General features: G+C 51.4%; 2 protein-coding genes across 3 annotated transcripts; one reads left to right on the top strand and one right to left on the bottom strand.

The window, feature by feature from the left end:
* Positions 1-5,252: 5,252 nt before the first annotated feature.
* On the top strand, positions 5,253-7,692 carry SMIM33 (small integral membrane protein 33). The gene is made up of 3 exons (XM_032425068.1): positions 5,253-5,310; positions 6,333-6,355; positions 7,028-7,692. Exons 1-3 carry the CDS (start codon positions 5,253-5,255, stop codon positions 7,415-7,417), a joined length of 471 nt encoding a protein of 156 aa, XP_032280959.1. The 3' UTR covers positions 7,418-7,692.
* A 2,554-nt stretch (positions 7,693-10,246) lies between these two features.
* Positions 10,247-15,414, bottom strand: STING1 (stimulator of interferon response cGAMP interactor 1). 2 transcript variants are annotated; one of them, XM_032425179.1, is made up of 8 exons: positions 15,351-15,414; positions 14,924-15,024; positions 14,209-14,435; positions 13,899-14,082; positions 13,540-13,648; positions 12,392-12,630; positions 11,501-11,687; positions 10,247-10,942 (listed from the first exon to the last, which is right to left on the bottom strand). In XM_032425179.1, exons 3-8 carry the CDS (start codon positions 14,433-14,435, stop codon positions 10,752-10,754), a joined length of 1,137 nt encoding a protein of 378 aa, XP_032281070.1. In that variant the 5' UTR covers positions 14,924-15,024; positions 15,351-15,414; the 3' UTR covers positions 10,247-10,751. The 2 variants fall into 2 exon arrangements, with proteins under 2 accessions (XP_032281070.1, XP_032281071.1); XM_032425180.1 differs by lacking the exon at positions 14,209-14,435.
* Positions 15,415-17,731: the final 2,317 nt, after the last annotated feature.

Genomic DNA, 17,731 nt, shown 5'->3' with positions numbered 1-17,731 from the left:
CGTGACCATCTGGATAATCCAGGATGACCTCCTCATCCCTAAATCCTTAATTTAGTTACATCTGCAAAGACTGTTTTTCCATGTAAGGTAATATTCACAAGTTCTGAGGACCAAGATACGGACGTATTTTTGTGGGGGCCACCGTTCAGCCACTATGGCTAGCTTTCTCCCACTTTAAAGTTACTCTTTTCGGGGCGCCTGGGTGGCTCAGTCGGTTAAGCGGCTGCCTTCGGCTCAGGTCATGATCCCAGGGTCCTGGGATCGAGCCCCACGTCGGGCTCCCTGCTCGGTGGAGAGTCTGCTTCTCCCTCTCCCTCTGCCTGCCTCTCTGCCTACTTGTGCTCTCTCTCTCTCTGTCAAATAAATAAATAAAATCTTTAAAAAAAAAAAAAAAAAAAGTTACTCTTTTCACCTTTGTAATTAAGTATTATTTGTAAATAAGTACTTTGAATTATGTAAATATTACATATTACAATCATTTATTATTTTGATGCACAAATTGTCCCCATTTTGGTCACTGGGGGTCCCTTCAAGCTGGCTTTCGTGTCCTGTTGACATGGTTCCATCATTCTTTGAGCGCTTTCTTACTTTCTGGAATAACAAGGTGTTTCATGTTCATCCTGTGCCCAACCTTGGAATTGGCTGTTTCTCCAAGGAGCCCCAGTTCCTTTTAGTGGCAGATGGTATTTAGAAACTGAGATCCAGACACTGGGTGTGCTCATTGCTACTAGGGGGTAGCTTCTCCAAGGCCCTTCTCTCCCCGGCTTCTTTTTTTTTTTTAATAAACCAGGAATTTTTTTTTTAAGATTTTATTTATTTATTTGAGAGAGAGAGATAGCAAGAGAGAGCATGAGCAGGGAAGAGAGGAAGAAGCAGGCTCCCCGCAAGCAGGGAGCCTGATGCGGGGCAGTCGCTTAACCAACTGAACCACCCAGGCGCCCCTCCCCTCTTTTTTTTTTTAAAGATTTTTAAAAATCTTTAATTTATTTATTTTACAGAGTGAGGGGTGGGCAGAGGAGCAGAGGGAGAGGGACAAGCAGACTTTGTGCTGAGCGTAGAGCCCCATGCCGAGCTCGATCCCATGATCCTGAGATCATGACCTGAGACAAAATTGAGAGTCGGATGCTTAACCAACTGAGCCACCCAGGCGCCCCTCCACAGCCCTTCTGTTAAATCTGGCCTTACTTATGCTTATTTGATCACTCCCCTTGTAAATAACCTTCCATCTCAGCGCCACCCTCCCCTCATGGATACCTTCTACGCAGGCTCTCACCATTCTAGGCCCTTCCTCACTCCTCCTGGGCTCTGACACCCTTCTCTGTGACTCCCTCCCACCCCCATGGGCACATTGCCTAACTTGTTCTGCCTCACCTTTAGGACTGAATTATTCCAGAAGTAAAGGGAAAACAAGAGAAGGAAGATCTTTCCCTTTATTTTCAAATCATAAGCATTTTCTGCTGGCTCACAGTCTTCATCGTGATTATATTTTTTTTTCAGATTTTATTTATCAAGAGAAAGTGTGCCCATGGCGGGGGCAGGGGGTGGGAAGAGGTAGGGAGAGAGACTGGCCCACTCCACGCTGAGTACAGAGCTGGATCCCCCGACTCCAAGATCATGACCTGAGCCGAAACCAAGAGTCAGACTCTCAACCCACTGAGCCACCCAGGCGCCCCTCATTGTGATAATTTTTAATGGCAGCATATTTACTATTCTATGGTCTGTGTAACCACTTCCCTGTTTTTAAACATTTAGGGTGCTTCTGGTTTTTCTTTTTATGACTGATACTGCTGTAGACAGCTATAGGCTTATCACATAGTTCGTTTTAGCCATTCTAATAGATATGTAGTTTTTTATTGTGTTTTTTCCTTTTCGTTTTTTATTATTTTTTTAAGATTCTATTTATTTGAGAGAAAGAGAGAGAGAGAGTGAAGGGAGGAACAGAGGGGGAGGGAGAAGGACAAGCACTCCACAATGACTGGGGAGCCTGACACGGGGCCCAGGACCCTGAGATCATGACCTGAGCTGAAACCAAGAGTCTGACGCTTAACTAACTGAGCCACCCAGGTGCCCCTATTGTGGTTTTTTAAGAGCTTTATTGAGATATAATTCACATACCGCTAAAGGCTGAAAGTTTGTGTCCCCTCAAAATTCATATTAAAATCCTAACTTTCGGGGCACCTGGGTGGCTCAGTTAGTTAAGCGTCAGACTCTTGGTTTCAGCTCAGGTCATGATCCCAGGGTCCTGGGATTGAGCCACGCATAGGGCTCCCTGCTCAGCGGGGAGCCTGCTTCTCCCTCTCCCGCTCCCCCTGCTTGTGTTCCCTCTCTCGCTGTGTCTCTCTCTGTCAAATAAATAAATAAAATCTTTAAAAAAAAAAAAAATCCTAACTTCCAAGGTGATAGTATTAGGAAGTGGGGCCTTTGGGAGAGGATTATGTCATAAGGGTGGAGCCTTCCTGAACAGGATGAGTACCCTTATAAAAGAGACTGCAGGCAGAGAGCCAGCTTGCCCCTCTGAGGACACAGTGAGAAGGCACCATCTATGAATCAGGAAGTGGGCCCTTGCCAGACACTAAATCAGCTGTTATCCTGATCTTGAACTTCCCAGCCTCCGGAACTGTGGGAAATAAACTTCTGTTGTTTATAAGCCACCCAGTTTATGGTATTTTGGTATAGCAACCTGACCACACTAGACGCATACTATATAATTTACCAATTTAAACTGTACAATTCAGTGGCTTTTAGTATTATTCAGAGATTTGTGCAACCAGCACCACGATCAATTTTAGGACATTTTCATTACCACGCAGAGAAATCAGATACCCCTTATAGACCTATAGCTTTTAATAAGAGGGCTGGAAATAGGATAGGGTTGAGATGGGTAGCCCTTGCTCTCGGACTACTTCCAGTGATGCAGAAGTTAAGATGAAGCCCAAAAGGGAGCCAGGTCCCAGATGTCCCCTATCCTGGCAATCTCCTGCTGGCCTGCTCAGAATGTCCACCCAAGTCCCTCTCCTTCAGCTTCCTCGGCAGGCTCCTAACCATGACTTCCTTCATTGAGGAAAGAAGGAGGGAGGAAGGGCTGCTCCTTGCTTTCCTTAGGCAACAGGGCCACTTCTACCTCCCCCAGGGAGTTGGAAAAGAGAAATGACCCCAGTGTACGGAACTGAGTCAGGGGCCTCCAGGCCAGAGGGATGACAGTGGGGAGGACCCCAGAGCCTTTTCATCTGTGGTTCCAGGGCTCAAACATTGAAAGCCAGGACTTTTCTGCTCTGAAATAAGAGCAGATTCTTGATCATTTTAGAACCTGAACCTATCGAAGAGGTTCCATTATAACACAAAGCCAAAAAAGAGACAGAGGGAATAAGTCACTGAACACTTGTAGCTCAGAAGTGCCATCCTCACAGGTGAAGGGTGATGGCTTACAAACCTCCAGGACTCAGGATGGGGGTGGGGGGATGCTTCTGGTTTCCAGTTCTATTCCGCAACCTTTGTCCAGCACCTGTTGTGTAGTACCAGGCACTGTGACGGACTCTGGGACACAGACAGGAATGCCCTGATGCGGTTCAGAGGCTGGGAGGAAAAATGAGCGCCCACACACCTGTATGTCAAAGTGTGACAAATGTCAGGAGCGAGGGAAAAAACATACTGGTGTAGGGTTTAAGGAAAAGAAAGAAAGCTACCTCAGTAGAGTGGGCTGAAGACTATATTCCTGGCAGAGGTGACACTTGAACTAAAGCCATAAAAGATGGTTAAAGTTTAGATGGTGGGAATGGGGGAAGGGCAGCTCACAACAGTGAGCATAGAGATGGACAAGTAAAGGAAGGCTGGAACAATTGTCTAGTCCCAAAATTCCACCCCCTTATCTTTTCTGAGGCCTTTTAGGAGGTAGATCCAAGATTGATGAGGGAGGGAAGGGGGAAATGAGCCTCAGCAGGATCAGGAATTGGGCTGTTGGACTCAGGGACTGGAGCCTCAGTGGCGGGGCCTATAAGAGTGATGGGACATGTGCCTTGAGGGGGCAGGAACCAAAGAGCAGAGGCTGGAGCTCTGGACTGTGGCAGAGCCCATATTCCCTCTGGCTGAAGTCTAAGTGATCCAACGTGGGACATCCAGAGCCTTGGATGGCACTGGTAGGGGGTCAGCCTCCTAGCTGGCTTCAAGGCCAGCCAGCCATTGGACTCACTCAGTTGGCAGGTCAGGTCAGCAGCCCAGTGACCTGGGCTTCAGTGAGCTGGGAGCTCTGAGTGAGGTCCCTGAATGTCAGAGTGTGGAGAAGCTTGGCTGAGGGACAAGGAATCAAGAGGCTACATCTTGCCTCCTGAGATCAGACCACTGGGTGAAGGGATTCCAGGGGTCTCCTGGTCTCCAGCCTGGGATGGAGGGTGGTCCATGCACAGCAAGGGACAGAATGAGGGATGCTTGGTTTCATGGAGTTAGTTGAGACCAAAAATTATCCTTTATGAACTCTCCAGATAGAGGAGAAACTGGTGGGCACTTTTTTTAAAAGATTTATTTTTTTATTTTTTTATTTTTAAAGATTTTATTTATTTATTTGATAGAGGGAGAGACACAGCGAGAGAGGGAACACAAGCAGGGGAGTGGGAGAGGGAGAAGCAGGCTTCCCGCGGAGCAGGGAGCCCGATGCGGGGCTCGATCCCAGGACCTGGAATCATGACCTGAGCCGAAGGCAGACGCTTAACGACTGAGCCACCCAGGCGCCCCTAAAAGATTTTTTTTTTTAAGTAATCTCTACACCCAACGTGGGGCTACAACCCTGAAATCAAGAGCCGCATGCTATATGGACAGAACCAGCCAGGTGCCCCTGGTGGGCACTTTTTGTGACTTGGACACATTGAAGCACTCACATTCTCAAAATGAAGTTACATTCAGACAAATGCAAAGAGACATGTAGAATTCATATTTGTAAAAACCAAAGAAGAAAAAATCCAAAGAGAAAAAAAATACCTTGCACAAGAATGATAAACATCAAATTCAACAACATGGTTACCTGTGGGGTAAGAAGGAGGGGAGAGGTCAAGAAGTGGGGCTTCTTTTTTATTTGTAATATTTTGGTTCTTAAAAAATTTTGAAATAAATGTGACAAACTGTTAAGATGGACAGAGCTGGTGGTTATGCCTAAGAGATTTAGTATATTACAGTCTACACTTTTCAGTGTGTTTGAGATATTGCATTAAAAAAAAATCGAAGAAACAGTAACATCAGGAAATCAGTTGGGGTGGGGAGTGGACATGTCGTGGTGGGGAGTGGGGCGAGATGGGGGTGCTGGCAAGGTGTCTGAGAAGAGGGGTAGGCAGGCAGACCCAGGCTGCTGAAGCTAGCAGGGAGCGTGAAAGGAGGTGCCAAGATCAAGGTCCAATCACAGTTGAGGAAGGGCTGGGCCCAGAGGAGTCCCAGTATTCACGGAAGTGAACGCGAGGGAGAGACGTTGAGAGTGTGTGTGCAGAGGGTGTGTGCGCCAGGTAAGCCCTATAGACGTGGCAGCTCCGGGTAGGGGCCAAGCTGGGGTGGCAGGTTCTTCTTTGCAGGGCTGGCTGCCAGTCCCAGGAAGCCTTGCACCAGGCGGACAATGCACCAGGTAGACTCTTGGCTCATCCCCTCCTGCTAGGCTGCCTGACTCCCTGCAGGGACCCCAACCCTTTCACCAGCCTGAACTTCCCTTTTCCCCCTGTACATCCGGAGCTGCTTCCCCCCTCCCTCCCCTGCCCTGGGAGCTCTGTGGCCTGGGCCCCAGAGAGCCTTAGACTTTTAACTGGGGGTGAGTATTGGGCTTTCTACTTGCAAAGGGACAGTGTTGGGGATGACAGTGTGACTGAGAAACTAAAGAGAGAGTGTTCTGGATAGCCTTCCCTGGACCCCAATTGCCTTCTCTTGGGGCAGGGCCAGGCTGATGGCTCAGGTTTAGGGGAGAGGCTCCACCCTGGAGGGTCGGACCCATGATGGTCCAGCGGGCAAGGGGAGGCTAGGGAGAGAAGGCTTCTTGAGCCTGTGGTGACTTCATCAGCTGGCTCTGACGTTTATCGTTGGGAGGTTTGCTACCTTCATGGTAATCCATCCCACCCCTCCTCAACAGTTAGCAGAGCGGAGACAGACAGACAGTACCCCCAGGTTCTGGCTAGGACCCTGAAACAGGCCGAGGCTGGCGTGGGTTCTCCTCAATCCAGCCAGGAGTCCACACTGGGCACCCCCTCCCCTCCAGGTCCAGATCCTGAGACCCATAAGAAGATCCTATATTATGGGATGAGGTATCCCCTTTGCTTCACCCCAAGCTTTGGGGGTTCCTGCCTCATTTTCCTTTCTCCCTCCCCCAGGGTACCACCCCTCCACCTTCTGTGTGAGTTGAGGGTAGTGGGAACCTAAGACACAATGACTCCCTTTTCCCAGGACTTGAAGAACAGCTGCTCACTGCTGGAGGGCCAGGACGTGGGACAGCAGACAACTAGTGTGCTCAGATTCCTGACCTAGGACGTATTATCTATTGAGGAATTTTACTGGAGGCCTGGGAAGACAGAGCAGTGGGAGGGGACGGACTTGGGGGGGCCACACTTTATATGCCAGACTGTAAGGAAGCCCCTCTCCATCCCTTTCTGAATGACTTTGTCTCCCTATCTCTGTTTTTTTTTCTCTGTCTTTGTCTCTCTGCATCTATTTCATTCCTTGTCCTTTCTTTATCTCTCTTTTTCTTTGTCTTCTTGGCTTTGTGTTTTTCTCTTTCTCTCTGTATCCGCCCCACCCCAAACACACCTGTCTTTTTCTTTAATTCTCTCTCTTCCTATGTGCGGGGTTTTTTTGGGGGGAGGGTTGCTACGCATGTGTTTATCTGTATGTTTCTCTGTCTCTCCATGTCTGCACTCTGTCTCTTTCTTTCTTTGTCTATGTTTCTCTCTCCCTAAGTCTCTCGGTCTGTTTCTCTCTCAGTTCCCTTTGGGTGTCTGTCTCTCCATTTGGCTCTTTTTCTGTGTGCACATGCCCATGTCACCCTCTCTCTCTGCCACTCCCCTACCAGGCTGGCCACCATCCCTGGCCTTCTCCAGCTGTGAACGGCTCAGGGGGTCAAGAGCCCCAGAGGCAACTCCCAGAGGTGCCAGGTGGGGCCTGGGAACCACCGCGAGGGGATGGGCTGCCCCTGCTCACCGTCATTGTCGCTGCCTTTGTCCTGCTGGCCGTCTGTATCGTGGTGGCAGTTCACTTTGGGCCAAGACTACATCAGGGCCGTGCCACTCTCCCCACAGAGCCACCAACCCCAAAGCCGGAAGGCGGCATCTACCTCATCCACTGGCGAGTGCTGGGCCCCCAGGACAGTCATGAAGATGCCCAGCAGGAGCCTCCTGTCCCTGGCTCCTGCCCTGTGCCAGATGGGCCTAGGCTCAGCATTGATGAAGTCACATGTCTGTAGGAGGGAGACTTTGAAAAGTTGGACTGACCTGGCTCAGAACAAGAAACCGGACAGAGAATTAGGGCACAAGCAAATTGGGACCTGGACATCAGAGCTTTGGAAATGCACATATGGACTCAGCTGGAGCTGCTCTCTCTGCAGAATATTTATAGAGAAAACGCTGATGTGGACAGAAGAAATAAAAGAAGCTTGAGGGCTTTGCCTGGAAACACGCTCCTGTGAGCATTGCTAGGGCCCAAAGCTGCCCTTACAAAGCGACTCCCTGCTTTTCAGGGACCATCAGATCCCTGACCCTCCTTTACCAAGTCCTTACCTCCTCCTCTCACCCCTAATCTCCTTTGCTTTTGGTGTCAACATGAGTCCAGCTCGCAAGATTCCCCCACCCACCCTACCCCTGTGCAGGGATCTCAGAGTCTCCCTGTAGAGGTCCTGCCCCCAAAGCCCCCAGGTCCTGTGAGGGCTAGTCATGGAGAGCCACGGCAAAGAACCCAGGGGTCTGCCTTCTCTGGTACTCAGGAAGAGAAGGAAAATCTGTTGCCCTTCACCAATTGGAAGACATCCCTTTGGCTATTGGAGCTTATGCCTCATCAGCAACTTCCAAGGCCCTTGTAAAGCCCCAAGCACCAATTATAGCTCCCCACATCACTTTTGAATGCCTCCTACTATGTTGGGGCAAGATTTTGTCTTGGCTTCCCAAGATGGGATGGGGAATTTGGGGGTTCTCATTACATCCCCTTTTTTGTGTGTACCGGCCAGTTGGAGCCAGCCTAAAACTTATCCCATGACATTGCCCAAATCCAAAACCTTCCAGCTGGTGGGAAAACAAGAAAGGAAGAGGAGCTCCATGCAGCTTGTCTAAGGGAAGGAAGGAATGAGGAGAGGTTTTGCAGGGGGTGAGGGCATGGAGGTAAGATGCAGGAAGGCAGAGCTGAGCCTCCGGGTGGCTCTCTGGAAAGTCACCCTCTCCCTGACACGTCCACACCTCACTGATGTGCAGTCGAGAACGTAAGGATAGGCATTTATGGAGGGGCCTCTGAGTTCTTTACCCTGGGGAACACCTGAGGACAGCCGGTGCACCCTGGTACCGGCCTTGGCGAGACCCTAGCACAGTCAGGAAGGCGAGGATAGCAGACGATGAAGAGGAACAGAGGTGGAGATTGTAATGTGTACAGAGGACTGGCCTGCCTCCTTCGTGAGAGGCAACTATAATGTTCGTGGCTGCTCCTTGGGCCCAGCCCTGTGCCGGCCACCCAGCTCATCCGCCGACCTGTGGCTATCAGACCGTTCACTCCCCATAACAAGCTTGGGAGGAGGCGCCACTCTTGCCCCCATGTTATAGCGGAGAATATCAAGATCCCCAGGCAGACATGAGTACTAAGTGGTGAAGTCACGATTTGAACCTGAGCTCTCAGACTCCACAGCCTAAGCACCAGGTTGGGGGCTGGATGGGTGGGGGAGGGGCATTTTGGAAAGGCCCTTGATTCTGCCCTGGTTTCTAGTCACAGGAATGATTGGTGTAATGTTGGAGGAGCCTCAGGCCTTGGGGGCAGAATGGCTGGGAAAGCTGTGAAGAAGAGATTGTGTCCCCCTTTACTCCTTAGGCTTTGGCATCCTTGGGAGCAGTTGGTTCCTTCTGTCAAACATGTGTCTGTCTGTTGAACCTTTCTCCACAGTGATGTTGTACACAGAAATTCGTATTGAGCTTCTGTGATAAAAACAGAGGTGAGGGGCCCCTGGCTGGCTCAGTCAATAGAGCATCCAACTCTTGATCTTGGGGTTGTGAGTTTGAGCCACATGTTGGGTGTAGAGATTACTTTAGAAAAAATTAAAACAAAACCAAACCAGAGGTGGGAGGTAGGGAATAAGTCGTGGGTAGAACAGAAGGAACTGGTAGAAATGGGCCGCCTGCCCTCCCAAACAGGCCACTACAGCGTTGTAATGGCTCGGGTCTAACAGTGATGGCATAAGACACAGCAGTGCCCGGCTGTGTTGTCCAAGGCCTCCCAGAGTATATCCCGTCTCCTCACATGAACCCCCCCCCCCACCTCTTATCCCTTTGCAGGCTCTATCATCCGGGGACATTCATCCAGTGGCCCCTGCTCCTTTGAGTAGCCCCTTGCCCTGGACGCGGCTGTGTGCCCCTCATGACATCAGCGTGACTGCTCAGGCTGCTCCATATTCCCCAAGCCTCTCACTAGAGACAAGGGCCCTGCAAGGGCATGCAGACACCGTGGGGCATGCTACCCTCCATGCCCTCAGCCTGATTCCTGGGCTCTGTCCACAGTGAAACCAAACCCACCACCGCACCACCCTGTCCTAGAATAAGGAGGGTGTCTAAGGAAGTATGACTGTGCAAATGGATTTGGACATTTCAGATAATAAATGCCAATCACTTGTGTCAGTCAGAGTCCAGCTAGAGAAAGATGGCACGCTCAAATAGGTCATCTGAGTAGTGTTGAAAAAGGGGGCTGTTCAGGGGCGCCTGGGTGGCTCAGTCGGTTGAGCATCTGACTCTTGATTTCAGCTCAGGTCATGATCTCAGGGTCAGCCTCCCCCACATACACCCATGTATGCACTCTCTGAAAAAAAAATTAAAAAAAAGAAAGGGGGTTGTTTAGAAAGGGCAGGTATAAGGAAACCACAAGTGAGAGTGAGTGCTCCAGAGGGGACATTGGCAGAAAACCAGGACCATCGCTGGGTCTGAGCAGCATGGGGAAGGGACAGGTAATGGAACCTGGGGAGAGACAGAGTTACGGAGAACATGGCAGAACCATGACTTTAGGTCGGAGATGCAGAGAGCCCACAGTGACCTTGGTACTGCAGGGAAGGATCTGGGGGAATAACTACCCCAACCTCACCCCCCTCTTTCCCTCTGTTCTTCTACTGGGGCTTCCTGTGGACTGAACATGACCAGAATTCAGAGAGCAAGGGAGCCTGTTGATGCCATCCCAGGGCAGAGGAGGCAGGGAGGGGTAGACAGTCAGTCTGGAGGGTCCAATGGAAGACATCTGACACATCCCTTAAGTTTACCTGGCATTTATAGTTTACAAAAATGTTCCATACAGTCATAATCCTCACAACAACCCTGTGAAGTAGGTAAGACAGTGATTATAATCCCATTTCATAGATGATGACACTGAGGTTCAGAGAGGTAAAACAACTTGCCTAAGGTCGTCTTGAGATGTTAAGTTCAAGGACCTTCTCTGAGAGGCTCCCTGTGGGAGGAAGTGGTTCTGCTGGGCATCCAGCTGCTGAAGAAAGCCCTTCAATGCACAGTCTTGTGGATCAAGAGTCTTGGGGAGCACTGGGGGTTCAGGCCAGCAAGCCCTGAGCCTCAGAAGACATCCGTGCGGAGTGGGAGAGGCTGTTCCAAGCCACTGATGAGGAGCTTGGGCTCCTGGGACAGCGTGGAGGAACTGGGTACAACCGAGGTGTCCAGGCTGCCCATAGTGACCTCCCTTTCCTCCTGCCGCAAGTGCCGGAGAATCTCTTGGGACAGGGAGAAGCTGCTTCCCTCTGCAGGTTCTGGCACAAGGATGGGGAAGGTGGGGGAGGAGTGCAGTGAGGACCTCTTAGGTTCTCACTTGAACATGCCCTGAGACTTGGTGGGCAGATCTTCCAACCCTCCCTCTCCCTCACCTCCCTGTATCCCTCCCCATCCCTGGCCTGGGGCTAGAGTTTCCTGGAATTCTGGAGCTAGAAGTGGTTTCAGAGAGAACAGAATTCGACCTCCTCAGTCTTAGAGATGGTGCTCAGAGAGGGGCACAGACCTGCCGCTGAGGCTGCAGCCCCGGTCTCTTTGTCCTGAGCCTGGGGCTCTTCTGCTTCTTCTGGCAATCCCTAGATGACGTCAGGGGCTCCTAGAGCCCATCTCTTCACACTCCACCCAGGACCCATAGCCAGGTACCCCAGAAAGCAACTGAGTGTCCTAGTTGGAGAGGTAGGACCTCTCCCGGGGGAGGAAGAGGCCGGGCTCAAATGCCTTGACCACTTGGGAAGGCCCAGGGCATGGTGTTGCTCTAGCTACTTCTAACCCCTCGGGACATCTGCCTCTTCCTGCCTGGTAGCCTACCCAGTCCTCACCCGAGTAGACAATGAGGCGGCAGTTGTTCTGCGACTCAGGGGCATCTGCCAGGATGTCTTCCAGTATCCGGCAGAAGAGTTTGGCCTGCTCCAGCCGATCCTGCTGGCTAAAGCCAGCTCGGCCATCCTGGGACATGGCAAAAAGCGTCTGCAAGGGGGTGGCAAACTCCAGGACACAGATGCCCACCTGGAGGAGGCGAGAGGAACGCAAAACTCAGCCAGAGCCAGGGCAGACAGACTCTGGACACTGGTGCCACTGCTAGGGCCCTGCTCCCTCAGCCTGTAGAGATGGCGTTCTGGGAGGTGGCTACCCTGCTGGGATCTATGGTGTCTGGTGGCCTTTGCTCCTAAAATCAGCACCAGGACTGTGCTAGATTTATCTTCCACAGATCCTCCTTCTCGGATCCCAGGGCAAGGCCCACGGAGTCACCTGCCGTCAACTGCTCCTGGGGGCTGGGCTCTGGGGTTCAACCCTGGCCGGGGTTTCCCCCCCACCTATGTGAGATCTTTCAGATGTTCTCACATCTTGGTCTAGGACAGCTTTATGGTCAAGTGCGTGGCTTGTCAGGTTGAAATCGTCCAATTTCTTCCTGGTTCTCTGAGTCTGTACTCAGTTTCCTCATCTGTAAAGTAGGGGTCATAGCAGTCCTCACCCCACAGGTGTTGGTGAGGGTTAGATGAGGTGGTCAGATGAATAGCATCTGGTATGCAGTAAGGGCTCAATTAGTGTTACTGATCATTATCATCATTCAGAGCTGAAGCATGCCCAGCTGGGGAAAGTAAGGCTCAGAGAAGGGCAATGAATTTTTATCAGTGCTTGGCCAGGGGGCAGAATTCTGGTGCTCTGGGCCTGACTCCTCCTTAGCAGCACCCGCCTCCCCGCACACTCACCGGTTTCCCGTTTTCCAGAAGCTCATAGACGCTGTTGGTGTAAACCCGGCCCTTGATGCCAGCACGGTCGGCACTTTGCTGGGGCAGCTGATACAGGAAGCGAATGTTGGGGTCGGCCACACTCAGGTCATCAGGCACCCCACAGTCCAAAGGGAAGAGGATGTGCAGCCGATGGCTCCCTATGACCCGTAGCATGTTGGTCTGCAGCTGATTGTACATGCGTATCCGGGTTGGGAACTCTGGGGTGGAGAGGCCCGAGAAGTCATTCCTACAACCCTATCTCCCACCCAACCCAGGACAGAGACCCAGGTCATTGGTTCCCTCAATGTGTAGGTGCAGGAGAACCAAGGGTCCAGTCTACTTGCACTGTGCAGGAGCCAGGAGGAGCGGAGAATTCAGGAACACTCCCACCCCTCCCTCTACTCCCACCACCTCTCTCTCCCCTCAATTGTCCTTTGTCCAGATTTCTCTGCTCACCCCACTCCTTCCCACCACAGCTTTTAGGGCTCTGAGAGGCAGGAAGTGCCCTGGAAGGTGACATTCCCAGCAATCCCAGGTGCACGGGGTCTGGCCTCTAGCTCCAGACCTGTTTCCTAGCAGAAGCTAGGTGACAAGGGCAGACATCAATGAGATATGGGAGAACCACGGCCTTGGCCAGCAAGTCAGAAGAAATGAGACATGACACATGGGCTCACAGTAAAGTGGTCAAGGATCCAGGCTCTGGACAGACCTGGGTCCAAATCCTGTCTCCTCCGCTCACGAAGCTGTGTGACTTTGGAGAAGTCACTTCACCTCTTAGAACCACAATTTTCGTATATCTCTAAAACAGGGATGATGATTATCCCTTGCCCACAGGGTATGAATTAAAAGTGAAAATGCGCACGAAGGGCGCAGAACATACAGTCAATATTCATTGGAAGAATTCATAGTTAACCTGAAAGAAGTCACTTAGTGGCTCTAAGTGCCATATTCCTCCCTGAAAACCAGGCATAATAATATCCTTCATGCCTACAGGATTGCTTTGCAAATCAAATGATTCCTGAGGAATAAAAATGCTTTGAAAAATACAGCAGGTTCTAGAAACACAAGTTTTATGTCTTACTGTCTGTCATGAAGCCCTAGAAATAGGGGCATAGAGAATGGCTCACCTGGCAGGATCAGCCGCAGGTACCCAATGTAATATGACCATGCCAGCCCATGGGCCACGTTGAAGTTCCTTTCTTCACAGACTGCAGAGACCTCAGCTGGGGCTAGGGCCTGTAGACAGCAAGGTGGGCCTGGGGAGCCTCCACGAAGGATAACCAGAGCCCTCCTCCTCAAGAAGATTTCCCAACCAGCTACCAGCTTCCTCCCTTCTCTGCCATTGACCTCCCATTGCAGGACATTATAGGCTCTACTCTAAGGGCCGACCTCTAAACTCGTCCCACTCCCGATACCGAGCTCAGAGTAGGACACACTAGCTGCCGCTTCCACTTGGCTACACCCTCCGCCTCCCTCTGTGTCTTACCTGGAGCTCCAGGAGGATGTTCAGTGCCTGCGAGAGGCCCAGGAGCGCAAGCGTCCAAAGGAAGGGCCGGCCAGCTGGGTTTGGGAGGGAGCCATAGAAATAGCAGGACAGCAGCAACAGGGCCCCACCGCGAATGGGGCAGCCCAGGCAAGAGCACATAGCCCTCCAGGAGCTGCCCTGGTACCTGCAGGGGACAGTCAAGCTCCAGACTCCGGCCCAGCTCAGCCCGAGAGATTCAAGGAGGGGCAGGGCTGGGGGTCAAGAGAGTAAGACATGTGGGATGCCCAGTCGCCATGGGTAATGGAGTCACCTGGAATGGAGGTGGCACAGCTCCTCAGCCAGATGGCAGACCCCCTTGAAGAGCAGTCCCAGCTGCAGGGAGGCCAGGTGGAGCACCAGCCATCGGAGAATGTGTTCTGGTGGCTCCCCCAGCCCCCAAAGGACTGCCAGGCAGACGGCCAACAGGACCAAGGCTGCCTTCTGGGCCCTGGTCCCTCTGGGCCGCGGGATGGATGGGTGCAGGCTAGAGTGGGGCATCTGTGGGTACCAAGAAACCCATTGCTGTTATCTATCCTCTCCCTCTCCTACCGCTTCGGGACAGCTCTCTTTCTTCCTGGTGCCCAGCCGTAGTCAGAGGCTGGAGATGCCTCTAGGGGACAGGCTGGGCATATAGCATCCCAGTGCTCCTGTCCAGGAGAGATTTGTTGAAAAGGGAGCAGGGGGAGAGAGAAGTGCATGCGCCCATACATCTACAGCCTACCCAACCCCAGGAAGACCACAGGTTGTAGAGAAGAAAGAAGGCAGTGACTGTCCCAGACCCAGACCCGAAAATGTCCTGTGAGGTGCCACCCACCTAGGGACTGTTGGGAACCTGGGCTTCCCTCTCCCCCGAATCCACCCCAGGGAAGACCTTAGTCAGCAAAGGTGCCACCACAGTCCGCGAGTGCGGGCAGGGCAGACCCATCTCTGGGTCTCCGGGGGCCTCAGCCTTGGAGCCTATGCTCCACTCTCCCAATCCTACCTACCTTCTACCTCTGAGACTGCAGGTTGTTTCTGGAAGATGACAAGGAGAGAAGGTCTAGTGCAATGGCTTGCAGCGACCAAGGCCAGCCTCTCTGGGTAAGGCCTGAAAACGAAACGTTAAAAAACAATCTAAACTTTCTCCGCAGCATTCCAGCCCTGGAATTTCACCAGACTACAGCTTAGGAGAGGAGGGTATTTCCTGCTTCCCGGGAAGGGAGGAAGGGCCCTGATGAGCCATGCCCCAGTCTTGGTATGGGGAGGGCAGCTTGAGGAGGCCCTCGTTCCGTTGCCCTTTGCTCCCCCTCACTGTCCCCTGCGGCCACAACCCTGAACGCCTCAAGCCCCCACGATCAAACAGACTCTCCAACACCCAGGCAGGACTCCACACGCTCCCAGACAAAGGCAGAACACACACCACACCACACTGACCTGCCTGATTTTTATTCTGATTTCGAGACGCAGATCCTCTTTTTCTGAAGACTGTGGTATGAGGAAGGCGGAAGGAGAATGAAAGTTATTTCCTGTAACAGCAGCCTTTTGGGTAAAAGGTTTTATAGTAGCAGAGAGCCTTCAGGGGAGTGGGGCTTTGGCTTGCCCCAGCAAGTAGCCATGCCTCTGACTTGTCGGAGAGAACCCGGTGATTCTAGCCAAAAAAGCAGTCTTGGGGAACCTCACCATCAATCATCATCATAAAGTGTTTACCATGTTCCAGATATGATGCTAAGTGTTACACACAGTATGTTACTTAATCCACTGAGCCACTCTGGAAGATAGATATAGTATTAGTGCCCATTTTACAGGGGAGCCATCTGAGGCTCAGTGCGGTGAATGGCTTGCTCTGTGCCTTCCCTACTCGGGAAGGGGTAGGAGGTACCAGGACCAAGTTTCATGCCTACAGGTTCTCATGGGGTGGCCGAGGGTGTCTCTACTGCTCTCCGGCAAACTGAGAAGCTGATTTGATTTGAGGACGGGGCAGGCCTAGAGGGGGGATTGGGGTGGCCCCCACAGGGCAGCAGCAGTTCATTCCGGCCCAGGTCAGAGAGTCTTCGCCTGGACCCTTCCCCACATCACAGCCAGAAACAAGGTGGGTGACACACGCATTCATAGATGACACTGGCCTCCCAGGAACAAGGCTTCCTGAAAACTCTTGTTTGTGAAAATCACTTCCTATAAATGGGGGAGGCCCCTACAACTTCTCTTCCCTACAAGTGGCTCACAAAGGGACACCCTGAGGTGAGCAAGGGCTCAGCTACATCAAAACCAAAGAAAATCAAGGATGCCCAAAGGAAGGCCTGAGCAGAGTCCTCCCAGCCCCAAGAGCCAGCTCTGCCAAGTAGCCGAGGGCCTCCGGGCTACGGGGGACCCACTCCCCCAGGGGGCCCCACGGTTGCCTGCTCTGCGGCTCTACACTGGTCACTGTTTCCCCCAAACGTGTTCTTCATCCCATCCCTTCCTTCATCCCATCTCCCTAAAATAGAAGTTCCTCTATTTTTAAGGGCAGGTTGGTACTATGCCTCAGAAGCTTTAAAAAACACACTTGTCATCACGGACCTAGCAATCCACTTCTAGGAAAGCTTCGTCAAGAAATAATCAGACAAGGGGCGACTGGGTGGCTCAGTCGGTTAAGCATCTGACTTCGGCTCAGGTCATGATCCCACAGTCCTTGGATCGGGCCCCGCATCGGGCTCCCTGCTCGGTGGGGAGCCTGCTTCTCCCTCTCCTGCTGCCCTTGCTCATGCTCTCTCTCTCTCTTTCTGTCAAATAAATAAATAAAATCTTAAAAAAAAAGAAAGAAAGAAAGAATCAGACAAGGGCACAAAAATGCCTATTTTTCAGATGTTTGTAGCAGTATTGTTTACACCAGAGAAAAACTGAAAGGTATCTAAATGCCCAACAATGAGGACTTGTTAACTAAATTGTGATTCATCTTACAGTAGAAGGTTGCGTAGGCACCAAAAATGATGAGGTAATTTTGTATTAATGACCTTTTTTTTTTTTTTAAGATTTGTTTATTTTAGGGGAGGAGGAGCAGAGGGAGAGGGAGGGAGAGAATCTCCAGCAGACTCCCGCCCCAGCCCCAGCGCAGAGCCCAACACGTGGCTCGATCCCACAACCCTTAGATGTGACCCAAGCCAAAACCGAGAGTCGGACGCCCAACCAACTGAGCCACCCAGGGACCCCTGTATTTATTGACTCTTAAACATGCCTTTTATACATTTCTTACTAGAAAAAAAGCAGCATACAATACAGTATGATTGCATTTTAAGAAATATATCTTGCATGAAAAAAGGTCTGAAAGCACATATGTCAAAATGCCAACAATGATTACTCTATGCAGTAGGAATGTAGGTGATTTTGGGGCACCTGGGTGGCTCAGTCGTTAAGTGTCTGCCTTCGGCTCACGTCATGATCCCAGCGTCCTGGGATCGAGCTCCACATCAGGCTCCCTGCTCTGCGGGAGGCCTGCTTCTCCCTCTCCCACTCCCCCTGCTTGTGTTCCCTCTCTCGCTCTCTCTCTCTCTCTCTGTCAAATAAATAAATAAATAAAATCTTTAAAAAAAAAAAAGGAATGTAGGTGATTTTTAGCATATTTTTCCATGTTTGCTCATTATGTTTTCTTGGGTTTCTTTTCCCAAGATTGAACACGTATTGTTTGTTTCATGCTTGGAGTATGTCGTGAAAAGAAAAAAATCCCAGCATTGCCTCAGGGCCGACATGACACCCCCAGCGGGGGCACGGGCAGTGGGCATTACGCGACCGCACCAGGAATTAACTACATACAAATGTGGCGAGGGCTTCAGAGAACGCAC

This window comes from Phoca vitulina, unplaced genomic scaffold, assembly GCF_004348235.1.
Source record: "Phoca vitulina isolate PV1807 unplaced genomic scaffold, GSC_HSeal_1.0 scaffold32, whole genome shotgun sequence".
NCBI classification, from domain to species: domain Eukaryota; kingdom Metazoa; phylum Chordata; class Mammalia; order Carnivora; family Phocidae; genus Phoca; species Phoca vitulina.
This window is presented reverse-complemented; position numbering and strand designations above follow the sequence as displayed.